The sequence below is a fragment of the Sceloporus occidentalis genome, unplaced genomic scaffold (assembly GCF_023333645.1).
Source record: "Sceloporus occidentalis isolate IW3139 unplaced genomic scaffold, rSceOcc1.0.p SCAF_51, whole genome shotgun sequence".
Taxonomy (NCBI): domain Eukaryota; kingdom Metazoa; phylum Chordata; class Lepidosauria; order Squamata; family Phrynosomatidae; genus Sceloporus; species Sceloporus occidentalis.
Genome location: NW_028317031.1, coordinates 3,173,651 through 3,193,792, shown reverse-complemented (window position 1 = coordinate 3,193,792; position 20,142 = coordinate 3,173,651). Strand labels below are relative to the sequence as shown.

Below are 20,142 nucleotides of genomic sequence, written 5' to 3'. Positions count from 1 at the left end.
GGAAATGCATAGTGCAGAATGATGTGAGAGATCACGTTAATATACCTTCCAGAAGTGCACAATCTCAGCCCAATCTCTGCTCCAGAAGTAAGCAGGATGTTATGTTGTATTAAAAGGTGAATGAGCGTATGGGATGAGGACATAATATCGTCTCTTTAAATACTACCGGTAAGGCCACATCTTGAATATGCAGAACAGTTTTGTGCAGCAGTTCTTAAAAGGGCATTATGGAGCGCCCGCCGCCCAGGACATGCAGTTCCGGGCAGGTTTTTTTCTTTTCTTTTTCATGCTATAGGGGTTCTGGATCCTCGTCTCCGGCAGCTGGTGGACGTCTGCGCAATGCGTGTAGACAACCTCCACTGCCGGCACTTCTACTGGGGCTTCTATAAACGGAGCACCGGCGTCACATAACCTTCCGGGGCTCCAGTAGCAGTGCAGTATCCTCCTTTCTGGCAGCCAGTGGACATCTGCGCGATGCGTGCAGACAACCTCCGCTGCCGGTACTTCTCTGTCATAGAATCCCAGACGGAAGTGCTGGCAGCGGAGATTGTCTGCACCCATCACGCAGACGTCCATTGGCCGGCCCTGCTAGACACCAGGGAGTCTGGGGGTGCATTGGTAAGCTGGGGGGGCGCAATTTATAGGCGGCAGAGTGGCATTTATAGGCAGCAGAATCGGCATATCGGTGGGGCAGAGTGGCATATCTATAAGGTGCATTATGAATTAATGGGGGACTGTAAAATGGCTATTGGATCTCCAAATTTCTGTTTCTATATAACATATGCTGACTACTGCATAATAGATACCAAAAATATTAAAATACATGTATTCCTGTTCATTAGATAAAATACTGCTTTACCATTCCACTAAAGTGTATTTTTTCTTTAAAATGGCATCAAACTTTAAGGGTGCAGCCTATAATCGAGCCAGTTCAGTTAGTACTTGCAAGCAGCTAGGATACCCGTCTTGTGAACACAAGCGTTATTCATACAGCTATAACAATTTAACATCAGTTTATGTAATGTTTATGCATAGAAAATCTGACTTTTTTTTATTTTGCTTTCTGAATCAAGAGATGTGGGCACTCACGAGGGGTGACTTTTTAAACCTATATAACCTGTATTCATGTCAACAAGATAAGTAAAAATAACTTCAACTTCATTCATAATGTTGTGTAAATGAATAAGCCAGTTCTCTTACCATTTGTTGAGTAACTGACCCCAGCAAGCTAGTATATTCTCAGGACAGTCTTTTGATACATCCCCAGTTCCACTCCAAAGTTCACTGTCACTCTCTAAACAGGGATAGACATAATGTTTTAGGATTTTTTTGTAGGTGAATGTTCATGTACAGTAGTTACCAAACTATACACTGCGGATCATATAAAAACTGTTCTTTACAGCAGGGGCAGTCTTAGTCTCTTGACTACCAACAGCCCCATTTATAGCCATCATAGTCTGGGTACAGATGTAGGCAACCTGAAGATGAACTACACCTTCCGGGCAGCTTTTTTTGCTGCTTCTGGAAGCTGTAATTCATCAAAAGGTGGAGAGTCACTGTATTAGTGTAACAACCATGACAGGTAGAACATTTAGATTTGATATTGAACAGCCATTTATGCACATTAAGTAGCAGTAAGCTCATGACCCTCTGAGCCTTCTCCGGTAAACTCCATTAACCCAGTAGTCGTAAATGCTAGTTGTAGTCCAAAAAATTCAAAGGTCCATGTTCTGGCCCCTCTATATTAAGACCTTGTGAAAAGTACAGTCTTGATTATTCTACGTATTTCTCACCTTCCTCTGGTTCCTCCTCATCCTGTGGAGTCGGTAAACCTCCAGGACTCGTGGGGCTGTTTGGTGTCTCCTCTGATTCTGACTGACGATGCAAACTCAGGACTTCATACATTGAATCACCACCACCACCTTTGCTTCCAGCCTATACAGAAAGGAAAGGTTATAGCGGATAAGTGGTGTTTAAAAGGTACAAAAAAAACAACTTCTCTCCAATATCATATTGATAAATAAAGGAGAAAACAGAACTTCAAGCAACGCAACCATTATGGTTTAGACAAGCTGGATGGCTGCTTATCCGACATTTAAACTACACAATTTAGAATTGTATTTAAATTGGAGCTGATGAGTAAAAGTGAAATATATATATATATATATATATATATATATATATATATATAGTTTTGCCAACTGTTAATTAAAACACAGATACCCATGACATTGGTGTTTTGTTAATTTTCTTGCTTTCTCTCTAAATCAAACCAATATTTGGTGTGACCTCCCTTTGCCTTCAAAACCGCATCAATTCTTCTAGGTGTACTGGCCACGAAGTCAGGGGTTTTGTAGGCATTCTAGTTAAGTATATGATTAAACAATTCTACCAAACAGGTGCGAATGATCATCAACTTTATAGGTATGGATATTTATAGAATCATTAGATCACTTAAAAGAAAAAATGAAAGTAGGGAGGTGGGTACCTCTAGTTTTGGACAATGGGGAATGTTTCATTACAAACAACTTAAGCATTGCTACATTTTTTGTTTTAAAAAATGATTTTATTGGTGGGTAACCAGCCTTAATATGAAATATGTTCTACCAAATAGTCAAAGCCATAATCCCAACCAGCAATTCTATACAGGATGTTCATAACAGAAATTCTAATTTATTAACTGAATGGATACTAGCCGACTACCTCTGATTAATTGTATCATTAAACAAAATGTAACTGCAGCGGTTACAAGTTTAAGAAATAATTCATAATGTTAAAAATGATTTGTTGCCAAAGAGGACACAGATGTGACGGATGTCACTGAATCCTCCCTCTTATTTTAGGTTTCTTTAGGTCTCACAAGCATTAATTAATGTGTCTGTCACATGCGCCACAGCACAAACACACTCCCAAACCATACCGCCGTAACTGAGAGCATGACAAAAAGCACTGAAAAGTCTCATTCGTACTCATGTTTTATAGAGGTGGAAAGGTTGAATAAATACAATTTGTGATTACAGAGTTCTTGCAATTCATTTGCAGTCACTGTATACCAAACTACAGACCAGTGACTAAAACAGTCCAACCTGGAATTTATTAATCACAGGGCGGCTCATAGCAATCCAGGGTTGTTTCACATAGAGACACCGCTGACGATAATGGGTAGATAATTTGGTAGAAAAAACCTGTATACAGGTGGTCCGAGTCCCTTATGGGGTGCGGCTGCTCCGTTAAACACATGAATGCTAACGGACCAAGCTGAGCTTAGCTGGCTACACAGGTCAGACTGGGCTACAGGCAATTGTAGTAATTTTGTCCATGTGGAACATCTCAGGCCCGAATTAGCAGGGTAATAATTTAAAACCATTCCAATTACTTTTTCACAAAAATAAGCCTTTCAAAAAGTGCACTGTAAAACCTCTTATACTTTACGTTATTAGGAAACAAAACAATTGACACTTGAATGACAAGCAAATTATCTATATGTGCACTAAACACATTCTCCAGAATTATTACCCCCCAAATAACTATTTTTTAACCACCATAACCTAAAAAGCAAAGAACAATATAAAAAATGTAGCAGGGAAGGAAATGTAAATCATTTACCACCGCATCACCACTCTCATTAGTACCGGTATCGGTATAATCGCCGTATTTTACACCAGTGATTTTTAACCAGTCCTCAAAGCCAACCAAGGGTCAAGGATTTTAGGATTAATAATTAGATCCAGAAAAGCTGGACTGCTACCAGTCCATAGAAATATTTATTGGATTTCTACAGCGCCCCCATATTAATGACAATGTTGAGATCTACCGGTATCAAATTATTGAGATCCACCAGTATCAAATTATTTTCTTGAAAGTTTTGACCCAGGTTTGAAGCAATCTAGACTGGAAACTTGTCTAAATGACCCAGGCATGCAGCCAATAAAAGCAGGAGGTTACAAATATTTCGTGTACTTTTTGCTTTTTAGAGGCTGTTTTTTGTAATTAATTATATCTTTAGGGCTATAAAGTACACTCCCATTGAGGATGAAAACCTTTGTGTGGACACATGAAAATAACATAATTCAAAGAGAAAAGGGAACCGGTGAGTCATTGTACAATAGGTCACCAGCCTAGGGATCGTTTTAAAAAGTGACAGCAAATCCCTTTCAGATTATGAATCGCAACTAGATTCAAACTGTGTTCACTTGAACATGAGATATTAAAGCCATAGAGGTTTCATTTACATCAAACAGAGAGGTGCATCAAAGGCATCCGGTATCATGTAGGTCATTTCAATTCACAAACATTATCATTCACCTCACCACATACCTGCTTGAGTTTCAAGAAAAAGGTCTCCGTGAAGGTTTTTCTGCTAAAGTACCAAAAACGTTCGTTTGTGGGGTATACCCGCACAACCGTCTCCAGAAGGAACCGAACTGGCTCCACCACCTCGGTGACCACCATGTCCACAGCGACTGTCATGAAGACGCGTTTATCTAGGGGATGTCAGTAAAGGGTGTATAAGCAGTCTACTTATGTCCACGACTAATTTACAATACAATGTCACAATATCTTTTTATTTATTCGCTTAGATGATTTGCAATCCTGCAACCAGTCAAGTCTGCCAAAGGCTGTGCCCAATATAGAATACGTTCTATGGTGCAGCACAAAACTGCAGCCATGTATCTCAAGATACAAGCAACCATGGGTAGTTTTCTCTCTAAAATGGAGTGGCCAGTTTCTCTTCCGATTAGTCTTTAAACACAAACAATATGCACTGAGTATAGGCCATTGCACATAGACCACAGCTGAATGGTTATTTCTAAAAAGAATGGTACCTCTGGGTGTTTCCTCATTGAGCGCTTGGAAGGTTAGAACATTAGGGTTCCACATTCCAGTTATCACATATGCTTTTCCATCACTACTCTTCCCCATGGACTCCTACAAGAAAGCAGAGGAAAAGTAACGCTTCCAAACAGAAAGGTTAATAAGCCCTACACAATGATCTTTGTTGTGTAATTCCAGGGCATATGGAAGAACAAACACAGCCCATTTGCAAACTCTGATTAATGAGTGTAACTCAATACAGTCTTGTGCTACACATTACTTTTGTTTCTTTGTGCGTTCTTAGCGTTAAGGTGACAACTTCCATTGATGAACACTCCCCAAGATATCTGCCATTTCATGTTCATACCTAGAATTCTGCCAGTCATATTGGCTCTAAAAGGTGAACTTTAGTTGTTACTGTAAGACCCAATTCCTATTCTAACACATCTGGTGGCACTACTATCTGATGCCAGTTCAACATATATGTTATTTGCATTAAAGTGGGGGAGTTATTTATTACAACATTCATTAGGATTAACATCCTTAGGGAGACAGATTGTTATTTATTAAAACACACAAAAATGTATAAAATGAGAACAGCTGGGGAAAAAGGACACAAAGCGAATGCCATTACCATGTCCAGGAGATGCATGTCACTGTTCTTCACGTTTCTGCCTGGGCTAAGCAGCATCCCGAAGCATCTACAAGCACAAGCAAAAAACGACATTATATGCTAATTGTAAGATTTATTACAGGTAATTTGGAATGTGGAAGCAGGCTAAAGTCTCAAATTAAAGCAAGACAGATATTTTATCTGCACGGCAATGCTTACAGTAGAACAACCATTTAGGTAAATAATGGCAATGATTTATTCCTGCATTAAAATACCATAGATCAGTAACTATGAGACCAGAGCAAACTCCCCTTCGCAGATTAATATGATTAAATAATGTCGGTTAAATAACGCAACGTGTGCTAGAAGAGAAGTGTCAGAGTAAATTGCAATCAATATAAGCGTATATTTATAAGATTGCTTCTAAATCTCCGGCTTACCAAACATACTGGATAAATATATCACGGGCAGGCTTGATAGCGGCACCAAAGCAATATTCTGCCACATACTGGTAGTAATTAATGTTTCCAAAATAAAAGAAATACATTCAAAGTATTTACATATTTCTCTTTTTTGCAGGCAAAAGAGTGTGACTAACAAAAAAGTATGGTGGCAGTCCCCCTATATTATCCCATGGTTGAAAGTCATAATTAAATTAGTAACAGTCGTCACAAAACGTCCCATAAATAGAACCTTTATAATTTTTGTTTCACACAAGTGCTCTCCAACTTCTGATCCTCTGGAGTATGAGAAGCTGTTTGCATCGAGCCCCATTCCCCACCACCCAGCTAATCGCTGCGCAAGAGATGTGTTTGTGTGTCAGGAAAGTGCTCCAAATGATTTCAAAGGGAGCAGGTTCTTGCCACTGAATGGCTCACTACCCTGTGAGAACACTAAAAGCCACATCTAAAATAAGTATTGTGAGGAAGAATGAAGTTTGCGGAATGTTCTGTTATGGAAAGTTAAGACACTTTCCTTTTCGGCTTGTTTGAGTCTAAACTGAAAAAAGGGATAATTAAATTGTTGATCGTAAAACGCAGCAACGCAATTCATCTTTTTAAACTGTAATAAAAATGATTCTGCTGAAGATAATTCAGTGGGGGGGTTAGAGGGGATACTGGCCTGAAATGAGCAAAACATATTCTGCTACAATGTCATGAAATGCTCAATATTTCTATTTAATGATGTCAATAGGCATATTAAACTGTCATACAAATGTGATTTTTATACTAAAAAAAGTACACAACAAGTTATTTATACGAAGTTTCCCGTTTATTTTTATTTTACAGTCGCAGTACGAACCCGCAGGGGTTCAAGTACAGAGTTACTACAAGGAGCCAAACACAGAGGAAATTTAATTTAATTCTCTACACAACATCACCACCTGCTGGATTCCCAACACAGGAAAAGCCTTCACACCTGTCATAGGGACAATCCATATTTTTCATATGTTAGGTGTTCAATTATTATCAAAAAACATTTAACTGCCTAAAAACTCAAAAGTGAACTTCTAGAAACGTGTTTATTATAGTCCTCCTAATGACGGCTTAAACCATAGGTTATAGGTAATATTAGCATTTTTTTTTAAGTATCAATACCCAATATGTAAAAATGCTGTATTTTTTCTGTTGATAAAGTAGATGGGCTGATGTAAACACAATTACTTTTATTATGTGTATAACTAACACTGATTCCCAATGGGGTGTGCATAAATACAATCTGAACGGGTCTGGCAGTAATAAAACAATCAAATTCTTTCACGGACCTCAGCCTGTAAACTGTCAGACTGCTTGCGATTATGAGAGTTACACAAATGTCCATTAAATACTATGTTTAGCTTTTTTAATAAATACATATTTTGGATGTTTATGGTCTATTTAAGGCACACAGATATGGAGCAAAGATAATCTGAATCTGAGAAGAAACACAAACACTACAGAACATTTATAGGAACGCTAGAAAATAAAAAAAATATGGATTAACAAACAACCGGCGGCAAGAAAGAACTTGAAACAATCTCTGGACAGACCCAAACATTGTTCTGTCTTCTCCAACTATTCTGCAAACACAAAATGCGTTTGCATTTCTAAATGGATAACATAATTGCAAAATTATTTTCTAATGATTAGCGAACACAACATGGTTGCTGATAAAAGGCCTCTGTGCGCCTATGAAGATATCCCATTAAAAATCAGCTTCCAGCTACAATAGTCATTTACAATATCAACCCCGTCTGCACTGTATTTCACATTTTTTTTAAATCAATTTAATTCTAACGAAATTTGTTTTTCTTTCAAAAACCAGGATATTTCTAACATGTCTGTAACATGTAGAAATGGGGACGTGACAGACCCACTTTAAATGTACATAAATAAGACAATGCCTACCTATCCACACCAAGTTCTTTATTTGACATCTGCTGGACGATGATCACCACTTTCTTCTCTACTCCTTGCCGTAACTTAAAAAACTGCTTGTCCCGATCCTTAGGTACTGGGCTGTAAAATAAATGTTTCATTAAACCTTCAGAGGGCTTCTTACAGAGAATACGCTGCACGGTTATAGGGGAACAGTCACCTTCACAGATTTTAGCATAAGAGATGTAACTTGTTAAGTCATTTAGTGAATCAGTAACTTGTTTTGGAGGTATCATGTTTAAATGTTTGGCTCATGGAAGCTGAGATATGTGGCAGACTGTGGCAAAGTCAGCATTATCTAATTTGTTGTACTGAACGTATGTCTTTCTCCTGCACCAATCAACAAGCAACTTCATAATAGTGGAGAGATATATTAATGGGTGGACTAGTCACGGAGATCCTGAGAAAATGGATGTGAAGATACCATGCCTTATGGTATACACATCTGGTGGGTTTTTAATAAATATACATCGCTTATTATATGGAAACACCACTGTATGTGTTTTTGTGAAGAACTGTAAAAGATTTAAGGAAAAAGTAAAAGACTTGTGTTAAGTAACATAATAGTAAAGTAGCATGATGTATTGTTCATTTTAGGATTTATTATTATTATCATCCTTTATTTATATAGCGCCCACAGTTTACGTTTGTTGAGTAACATTCAGAAGGCTCGTACTGAAAACAGAAATGTTATCTTCCTTCAAGATATCAAGATTTAATTTTAAAATGTAGTAGATAATTTGTAGATACCGGTGAACAGATTAAGATTTAGTGACACCCAGAATGGTGCTTTTTAATTTTGTGACATTTTGTATTACTTAGGTCAACGTTCCAGCTACATTTCTGAAATGATATTATCACTTGAGAGATTAGTTGAATCACTTCTCACTTGAGACGACTGCGGTCATATCTCCGCCAAAGCATTCTTGATAAGTGAAGTGCCCTACTCCTGCTTCCCTACTGCCAGAAATGCTGATAATGCAAGAAAGCAACAGTGCGCTTAAAAGGGCTGGGGTGGCAGAAACAATTGCTATGTGGTTAAACCACACTTTTCTATGTAATCTTTGTATCGGTTTTCACTTTTTTCGTGTACATTTGTGAGTAGTTACTTTATATGTAAAGGAAATAGATTAGATGGATCATTTGATAGGTGGCATAGTTCAATAGCTGCTTTAAGGCTTTTGGTTCTTTTAGTTTGTCCTAAGAAATAAAGATAAGGGTAACAGTAACCATGATGTAGGCATGGATGTAGCTTTTGAAAGGCCTTCCAACCCCAAATCCACTTTGCTTTCATTACAAAAAGACATGTTAGGGTGGTCTTCAAAACAAACATACAAAATAATTTTACATATCTAAGAATAAATCATTTTGGTAGAATGTCTTGTTTATTTACAAACCATTGTGGTGTGGCTTTGTTGATACAGGTGCAATGACTTCAGAAAAACAGCAGCATTAAAGCTTAGGATACCAAAAAAGACCAAACCCCACAAAGAAAGTTTCTAAATCATGTGCCTTTACATATAACAAGATACCTGAAGTTTCCTTTGCCGTCATCTTCTTTGACCTCTAAGGACACCGTGAACGTGAACACATCACTGTCTGAAGAAGGGAGGGCAGAGTCCTTTACATCGGAGCACTGCTTGGAAGAGCGCTTGAATGCTGTGGAGAAGCTGTATAATATTCTACTCACCTAACCAAAGAAAAAATAACTCGTTAACCTCTATGCAAGCAAGAATCTGGTTCTGGAAAAATATATGCCCGTCTATATTAAAAGTAACAAGCAAATGATTGTCTCTAACAAAAAAAACATTTATTTATCTACTATAATGCTGCGTGTATTTTCTGCTTCAATACACTGCCAGATACTCAAAGGTGTTGCACATTAACAGAGTTGCTCATTCACAGCTCAGAGAAAAACGTGAAGATCTACATTATTTATGTATAGAAAATACATATGTGAGAAGTGGTGGCTGCCTGCACACTGTTCAATTACAGATATGAAACACATTGGTTTTCAAAACATGCTGAAGTAGTCCACTAAAAGGAAGCAGCATAAATAAACTTAAAAGAGGTCCCCTTTAATGTGATTATGTCCTAAGTCTGTCGATAACAAATGTCATGTTATTGAACGGTCCAAATGCAGAAATGGCTGGTCCACTTAAAGAACTGCCGCAAATCAATTTAGATCGATAAAATTTTTGAAACTACATATACCTCATGCTTTTGTTTCTTGATCAGTGTAATTGTTTTAGAGATTCTTAGTTTGTTTCTCTCAAGGAAGCAGAGATTATATATATATATATACACACACACACGTTATTTTGATCTATAAATACTTTTGCAAAGCTTTATTTAGTATACAGGATGTAGAATTTGGGAAAAGTAACAGCACCCCTAAGCACGTAAGGAGAAACAGAATTTGATTTAGTAATCCTGGTTAAGGGGTTATGATACGTTCCTCCCGTACTACAGAGTACAGAGGTTAAAGAGCCCGATGGCCATACACGTACCGCCTCTTTGATCTCGCAGCTAAACACATGGATTTGAAACTCGTCTGCGTCCAGATCTCTTGCTGTAAAAGCAAAGCAATCGCTCTCAGATGTTGCATCTCTTCCTCTCACACAGAACAACACTTTATAGATTGGAAAAGAATCTATTTCTGCTTTGTTGGTTTGGTCAATAATCCTATACCCAGAAAACAGAAGAAAAAGTAAGAATGTTAAAACCACATATTATTACACATAAAAATTACTAAACTAAACCACTAACAGAAGCAATCCGAGACATCCTGTTTTTTCACACACGTTTAATATGAATACACAATGGTTAGTTGTCTGTAGCAGGAATTGTGCTTCTTCTGTTAACATCAGCAAAACATATTAAGAGAACTGCGTTTGTACATAAACATTCAGAACATAAGTGCTAATTACAGGCATTGTAAATAATGCCAGCAAGAGGTCATGAGCATGTGATGACTTCATTTATAAAACCAAGCATGTAAAAATAAAGGGGAGCTGCAGGTATAAGAACACTTAGGCAATTATTGGATTACAAAGTGCATCATAATGTTAGGGACCAGCAGGTGGAGTTGTATTAAAAGAGTCCAGTTGCAGATGGGCAAGCACCTCATTCAGTTTGGTCATAACTAAGGCAAGCAAAGGGTTAATCCAAAACACAGTCCAGGGTCAGTATGGCAGGCAGCTGGTTAATCCAAAAGGCAACCCAAAATTCAGGAGAAGGGGAAACAAAGGGTACAGTGTAGCACACAATAGAGTATCAGAATACCTAAGCGCTATATGCAGGGAATTTATAGTGCTGCTGGGTGAGACCTCACGAGTGACGCCGCAGACCCCCCACTCTTCTGAGTGAGGAAACAGTATCCCTGTATTTCGGATAAACACTTCCCTCTACAGACGCATGCAAAGCTTGTGTTACGTGTTATGGTTGCCTGTATCTCTGTATTTTTGAATGTTGACCACAGAGTTGATTCCACATATATGGAATGCAATACAGATTCGATTTTTTTTGTTTGTAGCTTTCCCTGGATTCTGCTTACCTGACAGAGCCCTCAGGAACATTGGGTACATAGAGGGTAACGGGGACAGGTGCGAGACATTGTTCTCTCATGGAAGCCATGGCACGGAGAGCCTCTGTTTCATTGCGCGGTGCTGAAACCTTCATGGACCCTAAATATGTAAGCTTGTGAAATAAAACACTTTCTTCTTCTGGAGGGTTTGGCATAGCGCTGTTGTTCTGAACCGGAACTTCTGAAATTAAAAAGCTATATTACTTCTAAGTACCTCAAGAAAAGATACGAGGAAAAAATAAAGCATATGAATAAAGCATATGAATGAGCAAATATGCATTTTAAAAGGCACATTCAAGTTCTAAATAATAATAAATATAACAATCTATTGCATTCCCAACAATGACCCTGTGTTAAAAGAAAAACCGTGAAGGTTTAAGATGTGATTGTCTGAGAAGACAAGTTTCTTTTGGCATCCAGTAAAACAGCAAAGCATACCATACTCATAACTGCATGAAATGCGCGGGGATTTTATTTGGAGACTAAACTGGAGGTAGAAGTGCTACAAGGAAATCGCTGTGGGTGTTTAGCCACAATGTATTCCTTGGAAATGTTCTTACTGCTCCTCAAGTTCAGATTCGAACACTGGAGATAAGACTTTTACACATGAGTGTAACTTGTACTTGGCGCTTTTTGTCAAACTTTTTAATTGCAAAGGGAATTCAGATTATCCCAAGCAGTGCAGGATCTGCTTCACAACATAGCTGTTGCTATTCATTATTTTTAGATCTTTTAATAAAGTGGTCTAAATTCAAATGTTTTACAGTTTTTGGTTTTCTTTACTGAGCAATGAGAATTCATTAACAATGGTTTACCGTGCATTAAACTGAATTCCTGTGCGGCAAATCAATGTATTTCCATTACCAGATGGTCAAACAAAGGAATCATTTACTGCAGAACAAAACAATACAAATCATAAAATAAACTAAAAAACCAGAGAAGTACTTAATTTCTTTTATTTTTTAAATGGCCTGAAGACTGACCAGTATTGGACGGATCCAGAAGTAAGGTCAGAGAAGGAATCTTGGAAACATCATCCGAAAAGACACTGGGTGACGGTAAAGAGCTTAAATCGGTTACGTTTTCATTCTCACACGAGTGGCTTTGTGTTTTTTCCGAGTCTCTGAGGATCTCTTCCATGGCCTTCTCCAACTGCTCATCTCCATTCGACATAATCTGTGTCAAAAAAAAAAAAGGGACAAGGTGTCACAATTGTTGGTCTGGATCTGAACATCAGAAAAGGTGTAATGAAATGGTACCAAAGAAAACAAAGACAACAACACCTCCAGAACAATAATGTTCTGGAGGTATGTTCCTTCAGATACTGTTTTGACCATATCATGTAAATGTCCTATTTCTCATTTTATTTAAAAAAATATTTTACTAATCTACAAAAGCTAATGAAAAAACCTGCTAAATAGTTTCTACCATTTGTTCTGAGTTTAGAAATACCCATTTTGTTTTCTTTTTGTCGTAAGTTATAGGGAAATAAGTACAAGTAGCATTGCAGCAGCACGTCATTGGTCGTTAACGGACTGTTTCTGTGTGACATTAACCCCTTAAGGACAATGGACGGTCTCTAAACCCATTGAAAACAATGCATTTTGAGCCCGTACATGTACGGGCTTTGTCATTAAGGGGTTTATGGGTTAAAGATGCTGTTCAGCCTACTCTTAATTTAACCAAATACTGCTTAATGCCCAAACCCTTCCCAGAAATAATTATTTAATCATGTAAAAAACAAGTGGACTTTCAAGGTTTATAATCATCCAGAACAGAATGATCCCCAAAAGCTTCAGGGCACAAACTTTCTTGCTTATGTGTATTTGATGTTGCTAGCAAGTCAGTATGCTGTGTGGATAAGGCTGTTTCAGCCAATGCTTGGTGTATCCCTTTTCTCTAAAGGTCTACAAATTATGTCTTAAGCATAAATATTGAACAATGGGGGTTGAGGGCTTTAGGATAGCTAGAAGCTTCTAAAAGGTTGTCTGTGGTAGTTTTCTTTATGAAACAATGTTTTGGGGGGGCGCACCATTCTTATTACAACTTGAAAATGATGCTGTTTTATTAAGAAAGTGCTTTTTTATTTTTAAAAATCAGTCCTAGTTTTTACATAACATTTCAGGCCGCTGCAGAAAAGCTATTTGTATGTGTTGTCCCTCGGTTATCTTAACCCAATCTACTAGACAAATGCCTTACTCCTTATCATGCTGCTTGTGGTGAACAATACAATGGCTCAATGTTAATCAACCAGCCTTACACTGACTAAAGTCTATGGAGAAACAGATTCTATTAGTGTTGCCATGAAGAATCAGCTCAAAGGGACCCCTGACTTTAATGTGAACTTGGAAACAGCCTTTTGTGTATCACATCTGTCTAGACCCTGTTCCTTCAAGCTGTAATACACAGTGGGAAATCACTGAGTTACAGCCTTTAAGTTCAGTTGTCAAAGAAGAGTTGAAAGTTCAAAATATTTGTGTTGCTGCACTTCTTGTTGCAAATCCCATCACATTAATATAGATATTATATACATATATTTATTTACATAAACACATACATGCATTTAAAAATTAACCCAACATTAATGTAACATTACATCAGGAATAATGCTGCTCTATAATTTCAGTCATCAGCGGATATCATCACCAGTTGGCACAGTAAATACCAGCTTCTTCTTGGGTAAAAGACAAGGCCACATAGAGTAAAGGTATGCCAAGGCTGCCTACGGTGGTCCTTGTAGAGAATAAAATTCTCTGTTAGCCACCTACTGATCGCATCCATATACAGAGGGCGCTACTAATTCCATTGGATCCATTATACCCAATTGGCCCTTCCCATCCACTCACACGGTCAAGCTCACACGGTCTTCTACTTGTTGTTCACCTTTTAGTGCTTTGCTCCTGTCATGTACACCCCCTCGGATTAGTTTAGTATTTTCTTGATGTTCCCTCAGGCAACCAGATCCTGTTTTACCCATTAACCCATTCTTGTCAGCATGTGTGTGTGTGTGTGTGTGTGTGTGTATGGGGGGGTGTGATGGTCCCGAGATGAAGATCCTCCAAGACCAAAGGGAATAGTAGCATTTGATATGACAAAAGATAGTGTTAAACCAGCAATGACAGCCAGGACGATTAAAGAACCTGTAGGTATTACTCTACCGGCTACAGCCACAGTATTTGTTAAACTTATGAGAAGGAACATTACTTTCAGAAGGCCTATGTGAAGATAACAGTTGTCTCCTCAAAGGGCAGTTTTTTCATTACACATATACTTTTTTATTAATGCAAGTTTTTTCTTTTTGTACTCCATCATTTTTTTACTCCAAGTTAACAAATCGTCACTAAGTACACAGATTTTCAAATTATAACTCCAAACGGTTCTCATAAAGAGGGTAAGGCAGGAGAAAAATAGCTAGCCAGAATGTTTGCCTTCCAGTACAGAAACATAAAAGGAAGACATGGACAGAAGTTTATTAGGTATAAGCTACAAAGTATCCAAAGGTCTAGACTGTAGTGGAAAGAATCGTAAACTTTGAAAGCAACATTGACTGTAGAAACACAAATATTAATTCACGCAGCCATTATAACTAGACATCGGTAAAATAAAATATAGCAGAAAAAATGTAAATTGCTTAAAGAGAAGACGTAAAACTTTTATCATTAGGGAAAACAATTGGGCTTATAGGATAGTATATCGCTTTAATATAGTTGTTTGTGCAAAAAGATAAAAAGATCTACCAGCTGAGCCACTTCTTACTGAATTTCTCTAAAAGCTGAAAATAAAATAAATTTAGAATCATAAAAGGAAGATTCAAATGGAAATGAGGGGCCAGAGTCATTTGAAGTTATACAAAAGGAGTAAGCCAAAAATGCATTATTTTGTAAAACTGCCCAAAATGTTGTTTTGGGGTCCTTCAGCAACTGCAAGTGAGACATCTATTTCCAGTTCATGAAGGGGGTTACAATTATTTAAAATGCACCAGGTTACCCAGATTTGCCATTAACGATAATGGATTTGGTTACTTTTCAAAGACAACACATATATTACAGTGATCTTTACAGGCTCTTCGGGTTGCTGGAGTACACAATGGCCCAGAAGTTTTGTACTGTGTAATTTATTAACCCAATTGCTTGGCCAACTAGTCAGCCATCTGGTAAGTCCATTGCAAAATGCATCGGAAGCTTCTCCAAGTTGTTCAAACCAACACAGACTCACAGTAACTCTGTGTCACAGGTTTTCTCTTGGTTGAGTCCCTATTGTGACAAATGAAAGTCATATACTTTCAGTTTTGAAGCATTGGCAAGGTGCACAGAATTGTCCCTATTATCTACCAGCATACATGTAGTTCAGAGTAAGGGAGTGGTTGCTATGTGGTCAACCACAGGGAAAACATGCAAACTATAAAGCATACATAAACAAAAATGAAGTTGTGCCTTAATACCAGCGATTTAAGCTTGTGTTTTGGACACTCAATGACCGTGGCCCCACTACCTAACCATAGACCCTTGGAAGCTTTTTGAAGGGGCATTTAATATGGTATGCTGCACATGGGAAAGGGATGCGTGGTAGGCTTCAAATTTACAAAGACAGAAAGATAAAAATAATACCTTGAGTTGCGGTTTGTCCTCTGAGTTTGACGAGCCATCATTCTGCATTGCAACCAAGACAAAGTCTTCACTGTTCAGCGTGGAACTTGAGGGCTCAAAATGTTTCTTCTGATCCATTGTTCCTGTTGCAGATATGACATCAATGCTCTAGCCTACAAAAAATAAAAACACAACATTTTTATACACAGAAAGGGGCGGGCTGTGGTTTCAATATCTTGACATCACTATACATTATGAAGGGTCAACTCCAGTGAGATTCTGCTACAGAATGAGCTTTAGATTTAGACACGCGGGGGAAAGTACCTCAAACACTGTGCAACAGAATGGAGAAGTTCCTTCCAGATTCTGAAATTAATTGTTTTGCTACAACAGCCACCTTTGGCCATATATCTTATCTATATGGCAAAATGGACTCTTCGTTTCAAACCAAAATTTTGCCAATCATTGCAGTCATTACAATAAAAAAATAAATAAAAAAAAATTAAAAAAAAAAACAGAAAATGGGTAGTTTTAATAATTTAAGTAATTCTAAGAGCTGTAGAGGTTATAATAGTTCCTTTTCTGGTCTCTCGGTATTAGTAAAACCACTGTCAATCCAAGAGTGTTTGCATATATTTCTTCAGCTCGTAGTCCTGCGCAAACAAAAGATTTGAAAGTACTCGTGCAAGTAAAAATACACACTCATGTAATATTTTCTCTGCAAACACCCAATCAATGCATCCAATGATTTTCACATATAGCCTTACAGAAAACAAACCTAGTTATGCTTGTTCAATTCTTGACAAGGACAAAAAATTGTTACACGTTTTCTTTCCCTCCAGCGATCTATAATAACACAATATAGTTGCAGTACAAAACACACAACAGAAGAGGAAGAGATCCCAATTATTTCTAACATATAAAGAATTTCCTACAACACAGTAGCACGGCAGAAGAGGAAATAACAAACAGACACACCTTGCTTACCTTCAACACATCCGCCAAGCATTTTAATACATTCCAGCTATGACAAGGGATTGAGGAAGGGAAGAGGGGAACCCTATGCCGGATCCGTACTGCCAGACACACTAAGCTTGTCAGCCTGCAAACAGAAAATTAAAGTTAAACTTCATGCTACTTAGCCAATTTCTAGTACAATAAGTGCTTTATACTAAAGAATCATCAGATTGATAACAATGTAGCTGTTCATAAGGGCCAATAGCTACGATGCATCTGTGATCAAAGCTGCTGCTACAAACCAATCTTTTCTCTCATATTATTAAATATACATTTTCCATGTCCTAAATAGCTTCCATTGTTGTCAAAGTAATCACACCACCCTACACCAGTATTTAACAAAGCATTGACACATACATAATTGTTAAATGTTTCACGCAAGTAGTCCCCAACCATTACATCGTGGCCTGGAAGCCTCATGGAGATGGGAACACTGCGACTATTACATCACACGATGCGGTGCGACATCATTGGATATATATGGATGCCAAAAATAGTGTCCAATGATCCATACAGAAGCCATGTACTTGCCATAGAAAGCAATATGCAGCTTCCCATATAGAGTACCTGACACCAGAATAGTATACCTCGACACTTCTAAACCAAAGCATGGCTGCACACAATGACAGACGGGAACATACACATCTCAGCAACGCACGATAATAACTTTTAATCATACTGACCACTTACAGCCACACTGGTGTGTACATTAATACACATACTGATCTCAAACACACACAGTATTCTCAATCAAGTAACACACATCACACAAATCAACCACACAACGCCAGCCTCCGAATTACCACATTACCGGTTTAAGCTGCAAAATTGTGCACCTGCCTTTATTGTGTGGTCATGGTTGCAGCCATAATAGAGATTCTTACAATTATAACTCAAACTCTGTTATACAAATTGGATTTTAAAGCTTCACAATATGAGTTAAAAAGTGCCAATCCCCCAACAGCCGATGCAAAATCTTCCTGCATAACGCAGCATTCCTTGTCATCCAAGAGCAGGCTTCCAAATGCCAGCTCGTGACGCGGGGATTTTGCCGTCTGCACAGACCTGTAATAGCATGAAGTGGAGAAAATAACCGGAGCTGCGTCAGTCCCAGCCGCCGCAGGACCCGGGAAAAACAACAACAACACAGTCCATGCTTTATCTCTCATGCTCAGAGGTATCAATGGTAAATTCTCAAGATGCCAGACACATTTCTGCTTAACGGTCATTACTAAGGAAAATGTACAGTCCCCTCTCTAGATAAAGCCACCCGTAATAGGATCATGGAAGGAAATAAAGCATCACGTCTAGACTCTACGGCTGTACTTTTAAGGTTGGGCCGCATATTTTAAGATTCATACACTCTCTTTTAAACAACAAGGCCTCTTTTAAACAACGAATTATAATTGGCACAGAAATGTCCGAGTGGATCGGGAGATCTCGACACAAGGAAGATGTCCCAGGGCTGGGAACTGGCACCAGTCCACTCGCCTTTGATGAGTAAGACGACGACGCAGAACAAAAGTAAATACTCTGACCTTTCCTCACACTCACAAAAAGTTTTTTTCCCCCTTTAGAATGGTAAAGTGTATGAATATTTTTCCAGGCCTTTATGTTTAGGATCTTTACAAAGCTCGGCCCCGGCCAAGGCCTCCAACCACCACACCCGGGAAAATCAGCTCTAAGTATCTTTAGTGGTGGAATTCAGCCTCAATAGAGCTTAATATCAACAAACTCACATCATGTCTGGATTTCTTAACATTCGTGTTTACATTAAAATTGTAGTAGTGGGCACATTTCTATTTGGGGATCGGGTGCCCAAACTATACATCTCTTCTATCCCACCAGATAAATTCGGAACAGCGTTCCTCTACCTACATACATAAATTCACAAATATACGGCATTTTCATGGACCATGGCTTCCACGTGCTCCCTCATGTTAAATACATCAGAAATATTGCATTTAACGATATAGAAAAATAGATTTTGCAATACATATTCACTAAAGGGAGAGTTGTGTTTCAGCTCCTTGACTTCACTATATATCATTAAGGGCCAGTGAGCTTGGTTAGCCCCGTATAATGTATAGTTATATCCGAGAAATTTTTTCCACACTCTTCTTACATGTTTATCCATTATACAGGGCCAGCACAGCTGCTCACAATGGAGAAAGCTACCAGTGTTAAAGTCACAAACCTCCCTTTAGTGAATAGACTCTTAAGCCTTATGTGTTTTGTTCGCTAAAGCTTTTAATTATGCATTTTTGGGGTGGCTATGATTTTGGGAAGCTCTCCCTTGCCCATATATATATCCACAATATAAAAGTATTATTGGTGGACTAATATCCAAACAGGAAAAACACCTTTGCGCTCGCTGACAACGCGTAATCCCTAATTAGTCATACAAATACAAAGTGCAGAAGCCAAAGGAGGAACAAACCTCTTCCCCAAGACACGACAGCCCCTATTTACTTACTATATATGTGCGTTTAAAAGCGGATAAAGTACAAAGACATTCCTTTTTGGTTCAAATATTATGAAAGGCAAACATAGCAACTTTGACACAATCCTGGCGCGTCTCACGTGTAGAAAAACACACAACACATCGGCGGGCCAAAAAACGTAAAGATTCGGCCGACATCCGATTCTTGCACGACACAAAAGGGAGAAATATGCAGACAGTTTACAGCAGAGAAAATGGGTTTTATGAGAAAGAAATCCAGGTGATCCAAACGGTATTTAACAATGAATAATATTATTATTGCTTCTCTGAGAAACAAAGCATTAGCATATTATTATTACTTATTGTTTTATATAGCGCCATCATATTCCACGGCTCGAATGGGGTCTATTCACTAATGGGAGAGTCGTGTTTCTGCTCTCTTCACTGTCCATAAAGGAGGTTTAATCCCAGTGAGCTTCTACTGCAGGAAGCGCTTGGCTGGCCCTGTACAATGTATAGTAATGTTATTAGTCTCCTCTACCATTGAATTATACATTATACAGGGCCAGCTCAGCACATCATAGGGGACAGGACTAGCCAGTGTTGGCCCTTTATTGTGATGGAGTTAATACACAACTCTGCTGCCAACTCTCTCTTTAGTGAAT

At 38.2% G+C, this 20,142-nt stretch overlaps 1 protein-coding gene across 1 annotated transcript in view; it reads right to left on the bottom strand.

Moving 5' to 3' along the window:
- LOC149288449 (rab GTPase-activating protein 1-like) overlaps positions 1–16,155 on the bottom strand; it is a 115,728-nt gene extending 99,573 nt beyond the window's left edge. The window contains exons 1-11 of the mRNA XM_089491639.1: positions 16,039–16,155; positions 12,415–12,607; positions 11,402–11,612; positions 10,356–10,530; positions 9,378–9,535; positions 7,816–7,926; positions 5,450–5,516; positions 4,827–4,929; positions 4,318–4,484; positions 1,794–1,935; positions 1,201–1,294 (exon numbers count right to left, since the gene is read on the bottom strand). Coding sequence (XP_089347765.1) covers positions 1,201–1,294; positions 1,794–1,935; positions 4,318–4,484; positions 4,827–4,929; positions 5,450–5,516; positions 7,816–7,926; positions 9,378–9,535; positions 10,356–10,530; positions 11,402–11,612; positions 12,415–12,607; positions 16,039–16,155 — 1,538 coding nt within the window. The remainder of the gene's footprint in view (positions 1–1,200; positions 1,295–1,793; positions 1,936–4,317; positions 4,485–4,826; positions 4,930–5,449; positions 5,517–7,815; positions 7,927–9,377; positions 9,536–10,355; positions 10,531–11,401; positions 11,613–12,414; positions 12,608–16,038) is intronic.
- Between the last annotated feature and the right edge of the window lie 3,987 nt (positions 16,156–20,142).